This window comes from Mandrillus leucophaeus, unplaced genomic scaffold, assembly GCF_000951045.1.
Source record: "Mandrillus leucophaeus isolate KB7577 unplaced genomic scaffold, Mleu.le_1.0 Scaffold2, whole genome shotgun sequence".
NCBI lineage: Eukaryota > Metazoa > Chordata > Mammalia > Primates > Cercopithecidae > Mandrillus > Mandrillus leucophaeus.
The window spans coordinates 13,697,489-13,706,844 of NW_012102031.1; the positions used below are offsets into that span (position 1 = coordinate 13,697,489).

The 9,356-nt window shown below is 49.0% G+C and overlaps 1 protein-coding gene across 1 annotated transcript in view; it reads left to right on the forward strand.

Moving 5' to 3' along the window:
* The window catches only part of SF3A1 (splicing factor 3a, subunit 1, 120kDa), a 28,793-nt gene that overhangs the window by 8,157 nt on the left and 11,280 nt on the right, over positions 1-9,356 (forward strand). Inside the window, exons 3-11 of the mRNA XM_011979090.1 lie at positions 1,290-1,497; positions 2,614-2,871; positions 4,939-5,013; positions 5,468-5,618; positions 5,936-6,129; positions 7,008-7,125; positions 7,437-7,622; positions 8,589-8,710; positions 8,806-9,051. Of these exons, the coding sequence (XP_011834480.1) occupies positions 1,290-1,497; positions 2,614-2,871; positions 4,939-5,013; positions 5,468-5,618; positions 5,936-6,129; positions 7,008-7,125; positions 7,437-7,622; positions 8,589-8,710; positions 8,806-9,051 (1,558 nt within the window). The remainder of the gene's footprint in view (positions 1-1,289; positions 1,498-2,613; positions 2,872-4,938; positions 5,014-5,467; positions 5,619-5,935; positions 6,130-7,007; positions 7,126-7,436; positions 7,623-8,588; positions 8,711-8,805; positions 9,052-9,356) is intronic.

A 9,356-nucleotide genomic window follows, 5' to 3' on the forward strand; every position in this document is an offset into this window, starting at 1 on the left:
AGATTGTACTACTGCACTCCAGCCTGGGTGACAGAGTGAGACCCTGTCTCTGAAACAAAAAGAAGACTTTGGCATCTCCTCAATAATGTTTTAAGGTAGAAAGGGAAACTGGTGTTAGCTGCTTTTTACACATGGGGAAATGGAATCAATGAGTAGTTTGGTAACTTGCTCTGGGTCAGAGTGAGTCAGTAGTGAACCTGCAACTTGAATGTGTTCATATCTTGTGTCTTTAAGGTCCGTGTATTTTCTTACTGACACAGGTGTTGAAGTATTACTGTTGGGACATTTTAAAAATCAGGGTTCCCTAAATATCATTACAGGGACATTTTTTCATTATCCTGAGGTTTTGAAGGCTTGCTGGGGACATGGGGCATATCTGGGGAACCATCCCAAGTACAGACAGTGGTTGGAGACCTCCCTGCTGATCTTACTACACCCCTGTCATCTGAAGGTGCCTTATACAGCTGTACGAGGCTGGGTCCTTGCTGAGCATGTTTCCTGTGTGGGCCTCACCAGTATAATTGGGGTGGTTTTAGGCAGTACTTGGACAAGGCATTAAACCAACTAATTTGTTTTGTTTTTGTTTTTGTTTCTTAAAACAAAAACAAAAGACAGAGTCTCACTCTGTTTTCCAGGCTGGAGTACAGTGACACGGTTCTAGCTCACTGCAGCCTCAGACTCCTGGGCACAAGTGATCCTCCCACCTCAGCCTCCTGAGTAGCTGGGACTAGAGGCACAAGCCACCATGCCCAGCTAATTTATTTTTAAAATTGTTTGTAGAGTTAGGGTCTTTTCTTGTTGCCCAGGCTCAAATCAACTAAATTTTCATGTCTTTCAGTCTTTCTCGATACTCAGAGGACAAAGTCTAGGTTTGGTGTTCACGTACCTTTTACACCTCTCCAGCACTTGCTACCCCTTTGAACTAAGAGAACTAGTCTCAGCAAACTTCCAGCTAAACTTTGACAGTGTTACTTTGTTTTCATCATATTCACTTAAAATAAATGAGCAATAGCCTAGGTGGTTTTGGAAATGGCAGAACTGGAAAAGGAGGTAAGGAATGACTGGGTTCAGGGAGACCCCGTGGTAGAAGTGGCCTGGTTCGAGCTGAATGAGGCACATGGCACTGATCGCCAATGCCAGGAGGCTGGAGGAGGACATCTGCTGTGCTGAGGGCTGGACTGGTTTGAGCAGTGGGTGGTGGCAAAAAGGACGTTCCAATGGGCAGTGTCCTAGATCTCAGCAGGCACAAGGGATGTGGTGTTTATTCTTGCTGTTTTTTCTCCCTCTAGAAATGGGCCTGAATTTGAAGCTAGGATCCGACAGAACGAGATCAACAACCCCAAGTTCAACTTTCTGAACCCCAATGACCCTTACCATGCCTATTACCGCCACAAGGTCAGCGAGTTCAAGGAGGGGAAGGCTCAGGAGCCGTCAGCTGCCATCCCCAAGGTCATGCAGCAGCAGCAGCAGGCCACCCAGCAGCAGCTGCCCCAGAAGGTTTGGAGCCCAGTGCCCCCTTCACTTACGCAGGGCTTGAGAGGGAAGCAGGGATAGGGAGGGGGTACACAAATAACTCTAAACCTCACAACCACCCAGGGAGAGAAGTAAGGTTGTTATTCCTATCTCTCAGAGGCAGACTGAGACCCAGACAGCAAAGTACTGATGTTAGTTGGCATTTCCCAAGCACTGCTTGTCAGACTCTGTGCTTATAACTTCAGGAGTCTTGTCTCATTGACCCCTCACAGAGGCTGTATGAGGAATCTGAGAGTCAGGGGAAGTGTGATTTATTCAAGGCCTTGCTCAGGGTGTGAGGGCAGTGCCATGATGGGTGAAGGACTTCCTACTTGGCTGTGCTGAAGGATGCAGTGTGGCCTGTGGGCTCCTCCTTATGCTCTCACTTCCCTTCTGTCTCTTCTTCCCAGGACCCTTCTATCTGGCCTCCCCTAATACCACTTCCCTGTACTGAGGCCCGGCACTAGGGACTATTAGGGTTATGAATGAAGAGAGAGGCTGACATGTTATTCCTCCTGTCCAGACCTGCCTTCTGTACTCCTGAACCACGGTGGAAAAGGCAGCTCCTCCTTTTGCAGTGGGATATAAAGGTTGAGGTCAGGTTCTAAGACCTTACATTGTAGTGTACTACTCCTAGAGCCTCAGGCTACCTCAGTTTCTTCATCTATAAAGAGGATTCACAGTACCTGTTCTACCTCACGATTCATGTGGAGGTCATGGAAACATTTTGTACAGTGGGGTTTTCTGCACACACGTAGGCCTTCTGCACTTCCGTCTCTCTGGGATGGGATTTAATAAGCCATATTCCTGTTGGATCTTCTGTCACCCAGTTTTGGCCCTCAATTTCAAGGCAGGAGCAGAGGTACAGAGGGGAATGGTTCTCACTCAGAGCCATTCAGGGAGTTGAGGCCATAGTTGGCTGGGAAATCAGTGCTCTTGTGATTTAGAATTCTCTCACACCAAGTGCTAGTGGTGTGTGCATAATTAACAGAAGTCTAGAGGTTCACAGCATCCTGTTGAGGGGTATACCCATGTCCCCTCCCCTCCCCTGGAGCCTGTTCACTCCTATGCCGCTTGCTTCATACTCCCTTTGCATCTTAGGTCCAAGCCCAAGTAATCCAAGAGACCATCGTGCCCAAAGAGCCTCCTCCTGAGTTTGAGTTTATTGCTGATCCCCCCTCCATCTCAGCCTTCGACCTGGATGTGGTGAAGCTGACGGCTCAGTTTGTGGCCAGGAATGGGCGCCAGTTTCTGACCCAGCTGATGCAGAAAGAGCAGCGCAACTACCAGTTTGACTTTCTCCGCCCGCAGCACAGCCTCTTTAACTACTTCACGAAGCTAGTGGAGCAGTACACCAAGGTGCCTGGGTAGGATGGGGCTGGGGTCCTGGGCCCAGGAAAGGAAAACATCTTACCCTTGGAAGCACTGTGTCCACTCACTGTCTGCAAGGACATCGCTTCTCCATGGGGCCTCTGAGCACATGTTTTGAATCCCAGTTTAATGTAAAACCTTGATTTTTATTCAGTTATTTCTTTCAGTGCAACACAGACTGCTTGTTTCTAAAGAGAAGGGAAGTACATGCTTGCTAACTACCATTAGGCGATTGCCTGCTATGTGACAAGGCCAAGTGGTGCTTGCTGCTTTTAAGTACATTTCCATTTTCAGTTGCCTAGTAAGGCCCTGAGAAGAAGTCAGCCTTTAACAGTTGCCTCCTTTTACCTAATTTAGTCCTCACAAGAAGCCATGAGGTGTTTTCTCCCCATCTTTCAGAAGCAGAAATGGGCTCAGAAAGGTGAAGTCACGTACTCAAGGTTTGTCAGTCAGTAAGTAGCTATGCTGAGGTTTAAACCACATTTGACCCTAAAACTTTGGTTCTTCAGCTTATAAAGTGCCTTAAATTGGAAATAGCATTTAAATAGGCGTTGAGAGACGCTTTGATGTGATACAAGTCAGTATAACTAACATCACTAAGAAATTGTGTGTGCAGCATCTTCTCATTTAATCTCCAGTAGCCTATAAGGTAACCACTCTTATTATGTTCACTTTACAGAAAAGAAAACAGGTGCAGTGAAGTTAACATGGCCAGGGTCACATAGCTAGGAGGTGGCAGGGCTGGGGCTTGAGCTCTGGCATTTTTACTCCAGACCCTAAGAGCTCAGTTATCATGTGACAGAGCTGCAATCAAGAATCTAGACAAGTCAGTTCTGGCATTTAAAATAATTAGATTATTAATGTATTGCAAAGTGTACTGGTATAGCTTTGCCTGTGGCACATTTTTCTTGCTACACATATCATGGAGGTTGTTTTCCTTCTGTTTTCAGTGGGATGGTCTGTACATCTGTTCTTCATATCCAGAAACAACACCTCAAAGATCTGACTTGAAAGGACTTGAGAATTTCCTAACTTCACTCACTTTTAAATATATAATTAGAAAGAATTGTAAAAATGTGTGTGTTTAAAAAATGACCAAATCCAGAAGCTAGTATGGTAGCTTAAATAACGATCATTGAAGGCCCAAGGCCAAAGAGTTACTATAAATATGCAATATCAATTTTAAAGGAGCCCTGGATTAATTTTTGCCAGTGGACTGCTTCCAGGGTTAAAGGTCCCAGATCACTTTTTATTCTGTTACTTTCCTGTTTTTTCTTCTTCAGAACTTGGGTATTGGCATTTACCACTGTAACTTGAGGGTACTGGTGTCTGATTCTAGCCATGGAAGACTGAGCAGATAGATTCTTGGGGTAAAGGTATAAGGAAGGACTGGGATAGGGCTGAGCCACTTTGCCAGTGGCAGTAGAAGCTTTTTGGACCCTTTAGAACAAAGGCAACATTTGTTCTTTCAGTAAATATTCATTGTCAGACATTATTCAGGGGACTGGAGATGTAATCGTGAACAGAAGAGAAATCCCTGTCTTGGTGGAGTTTCTAGTCTAGTGAGGAGGAGTCAGGTGCATTGTTAGTGTCTGTCACATGGTGCTAAATGCTATGGAGAGAAAGAAAGCAGGGGGCAGAAATAGAGGGAGGTGGGGCAGGTAGACTGCGATTCTGAATAGGATAGTCAGGGGAGACCTGTGCAGTGTTTTTGAAAGGATAAGAGCAGGTCAGTCTCATGAAAGCAGCCATCTCGTACTGACCATGTTCTGGGTAATCTGCTAGTGCTTTGCATGCTTTCCTGCTAATCCTTGAAGCAGCCTTTTTCAGTTCATGGTGCCAACTTTAAGTGGTGGTGCCATTATTTTGGAGAAGGAAATCAAGTTACTGAGGTGACATAACTTGCCCAAAGTCCCACAGCCAAGTGGAGCTGGGATTGGGACACAGAATCCCATGCTTCTTCATCTCCTGTGCTTTATCACAGGCCCAGGAAAGCTGCCTCTTTGTACCGCATTGTAAAGCACTGACAGTTGCTTTAACTCTTCTGTATTTCAGATCTTGATTCCACCCAAAGGTTTATTTTCAAAGCTCAAGAAAGAGGCTGAAAACCCCCGAGAAGTTTTGGATCAGGTAAACTGAATAGGATTTCTTGCAATCAGTTACTGATGTTGGGTTCTGTTTTATATTTGAAAACAGTCCCTGAGGCAGGACCTTGTTATGTTCCGGTCACAGGAATGGTGGGAGAAAAGGCTTTGTTAGATACAAAGGCCAAAGAAACCTGGAGTCCGGATGCTTCCCAACATACCACAAGTTTCTGCTTTGCTCTCAGCCTCAATATGTCTCCCTCTTTTCCAGTCTAACTAGAAGGCAGAAGGCCAGCTGCCAAGCAGATCAGAGGATGGAGGTTTCATTCTATCCGAACTCTGCGCCTGGGTGGAACCCGGTGCAAATGCCATAGTTTGGAACCATACTTCCATTCTGTTTTGAAGGAGGCGCTGGCTTTGATGAAAGCCCTCGAGGTGGTAGCCTCATCAGGAGCAGACCCTGCTTCAGCTTAGCACCGAGCTGTTTCCCATCTCTGTAGGTGTGTTACCGAGTGGAATGGGCCAAATTCCAGGAACGTGAGAGGAAGAAGGAAGAAGAGGAGAAGGAGAAGGAGCGGGTGGCCTATGCTCAGATTGACTGGCATGATTTTGTGGTAGTGGAAACAGTGGACTTCCAACCCAATGAGCAAGGTAGGTCTGTGAGGAGTGACTCTAGATGGCGAGCCACGAACTCTGAGACTTCCCAGGAGGCCTTGTGCAAGCGTTCCTAGAGAGCAGCAGAATCTCTCAGAGGGCTTTATCAGTGTCTGTTTCTTCCCTGCTCCCAGAAGACTTTGGTTCTACCGCTTTGCCCAAGTTAGATTCAGTAGCTACTTGCCAGACCCTAGATGGGCCTCTGAAGATAGCTGGAGAGAAAACAGACATAGCCTCAGCCCTTGGGAAGCTCAGACAGGGCAAATAGATGGGTCTTTGATAAGGAATACCTTTGCCTCTGGCTCACCCTCTAGGGAACTTCCCTCCCCCCACCACGCCGGAGGAGCTGGGGGCCCGAATCCTCATTCAGGAGCGCTATGAGAAGTTTGGGGAGAGTGAGGAAGTTGAGATGGAGGTCGAGTCTGATGAGGAGGATGACAAACAGGAGAAGGCAGAGGAACCTCCTTCCCAGCTGGACCAGGACACCCAAGTACAAGACATGGATGAGGTAAGCTGCTGGGCGGGCCTGCGGGATGACCTTTTCTCCTGACGCCCCAGGAGATCGAAGTGCTCTCCACCAGTCAGATCCAGCTCCCTGGTGAGCCTTGAAAGGAGGCGTGGGTCCTGAAAAAGGCCATACAGCTGCCCAAGCCCAGGCAGTACAGAGCCTCTTTCCAGCTCCGGCAACAAAGATTCATTCATAGGCAAGGATCTAAAAGCTGTGCTGACCTGTTCTGTGGCCTTCTCCCTGGTCCGGACACTCTGCTCTCACTGCCTCGTGCCAGCCCTCAGTTAGGGAACTCACTGCATTACCCTATTCTGTTTTGAGCTCTCAGCTGGGCTCCAAGCTCCCAGAGCTTTTCTAAATGTAGCCCACACTTCCTTTCAGGCATCCCTACCCCCTTCAAGCCAGGCCCTCCAAGCAGGCATGGAGTCTCCAGAACCAGACTGTTCTCCCCCTCTCGGAAAGAATTTGTGCACAGCCTGAGAAGAAAGGGCCCCTGTCTGTGGGAAATGACTTTTTCTCTCCCTCCCAGCATTGCTGTATGAGCGGCTACCATTGATTGCCCACTTGCCCCCCTCTGCCACTCCCCCAGCACTGACCCCCCAGCATGTTAAGTGCCCTTGGCCTCTTGGGACTGCCTGGTGCCAGCTGCTGGAAATGCCTGGGAGGAGTGCTAGGAGCATGGCCCCAGCGCTCCCATTCATGCTGTGAGGAAGCAGGTTGGCCTGCTGCCGGCTGGCCTCAGCTGCCCTCGGAGGCTTAGCACATGGATGCTGGCTGGCAGAGGCCAAGGCTGCTTGCCACCCAGAGAGCTGCCAGGCTCAGCTACAGGAATGTGGCCTCAGCCCCTCTTTGAGTCCTGTCATTGCTTTGCTTTTCAGGGTTCAGATGATGAAGAAGAAGGGCAGAAAGTACCCCCACCCCCAGAGACGCCCATGCCTCCACCTCTGCCCCCAACTCCAGACCAAGTCATTGTCCGCAAGGACTATGATCCCAAAGGTAGGGCCTGCTTCCCAACCCTCGGACTGCCCAGGAAGATCCTGTGTGCCCTTGTGTGTTCCTCACACCCGTCTTTCTAGGAGGGCTTGAGGTGCAGCTTATTGTAAAAGCATTGCAAGCCCATCTGTTACAGGTTTCATGGTGGGGAACAGGGCCCAGTCATTTCTGGTGCCCTAGTGCCTTTCACAGTGCCAGGTACAAGAGTGGCACTGAATAGATGCCTTGATGAATGATGCATGAATGAAATACCACCCTCTTAACTCAGGTGGCTGCCCACCAGTGTTCTTACTGAAACATATGTTTCCTTTTAGCCTCCAAGCCCTTGCCTCCAGCCCCTGCTCCAGATGAGTATCTTGTGTCCCCCATTACTGGTGAGAAGATCCCTGCCAGCAAAATGCAAGAACACATGCGCATTGGACTTCTTGACCCTCGCTGGCTGGAGCAGCGGGATCGCTCCATCCGTGAGAAGCAGAGTGATGACGAGGTGTACGCACCAGGTGAGGTAGGGGTTCCAGGAGAGCCCATGATGATCTCCAAATTACAGTCAACTTCTAAGTAAACATAGAAAGCAACAGTTGAGATCAACAGAAGCTTTTGAGGAGAGTTGTACCCTATGATATTGCAAGAGAACTCCCCACTTTCCAGAGGACTCCCCATAGAAATTCCCCAGAGGCAGACACTGAAGGAGAGGACATGTGCCTGTTAAAATCCCAGAGAAAGCTCTGGCTTTAGCTGGGAGGGCTTCCTGTGGCTGTTTAGAAGGAAAGCACTGATGGCTGGAGTACCCTGAGCTGCTTGGAATGCGTCAGGGACTGCCAGAGGTGGGAGACTGCACTTCTAGTTTTGACTCTGCCACTTAGGCCATGTGGCCCTTTCCACACAGTTGCCCTCTCTGACTCACCATCTTATTTATTTATTTAATTAATTAATTAATTTATTTATTTTATGAATGATGGAGTTTTACTCTGTCTCCCAGGCTGAAGTGCAGTGGCGCCATGTTGGCTACTACAACCTCTGCCTCCCACGTTTAAGCAGTTCTCCTGCCTCAGCTTCCCAAGTAGCTGGGATTACAGGCACGCACCACCACACCCAGATAATTTTTGTATTTTCAGTAGAGATGGGGTTTCACCATGTTGGCCATGCTGGTCTCGAATTCCTGACCTCAGGTGTGATCCTCCTGCCTTGGCCTCCAAAGTGCTGGGATTACAAGCATGAGCCACCTTGCCCGGCCTACTGTTCTTTTCTAAGTCAGAGGGGTTGCACAAGCACTGGGTTTGTAGGTTTAGTACTGATTGGGTAGCTTTCCCCGAGCCCAGAGGACAAGAGTGCTGTGTTGGGACCCTGAGTCACCCTCATTCCATGGAACCGGCCTCCTCCCTGCACACCAGAAAAGCTGCTCTCTTATCAGGACACCTGGTTTATTTTCTGTGTCTATCCTCTACCTCTGTTTTGTGACTGTACAGGTCTGGATATTGAGAGCAGCTTGAAGCAGTTGGCTGAGCGGCGTACTGACATCTTCGGTGTAGAGGAAACAGCCATTGGTAAGAAGATCGGTGAGGAGGAGATCCAGAAGCCAGAGGAAAAGGTGCGGCTAAAGTGGAACCTAGTGTCTTCTCTGCCCCCTGTCTTTCACACTTGGGCTTAGTTCCAGGAGCATTGTGGCTTTGCTTTCACTTGCAGGTGACCTGGGATGGCCACTCAGGCAGCATGGCCCGGACCCAGCAGGCTGCCCAGGCCAACATCACCCTCCAGGAGCAGATTGAGGCCATTCACAAAGCCAAAGGCCTGGTGCCAGAGGATGACACCAAAGAGAAGATTGGCCCCAGCAAGCCCAATGAAATCCCTCAACAGCCACCGCCACCATCTTCAGCCACCAACATCCCCAGCTCGGCCCCACCCATCACTTCAGTGCCCCGACCACCCACAGTAAGCCAGCATCTACCCTGCAGCTGACTTTTTAGAGCTTTGTTCTTGAGGTCGGACAGTGTTGGCTGAGACGGGCAACTGCCTTACAGTGTGGGGCGGGTCAGTTTGAAAGAGAAAGAGCCCTTTAAATGCAAGTGGGAACCTCTAGCTTAATCTGTTTGTGGAGGAGGGTTGGAACAAGGAGGGAGGTGAGAGGCAAATGTGAGAAACCAGTTAGCGTCAGAGAAGGGCTGCAGGGCTTATTGGGTCTGTGAGGACTGCTGGCCTGTCTCCAGGAGATTTAGTCGAGGTCTCAGCTCCTCTCC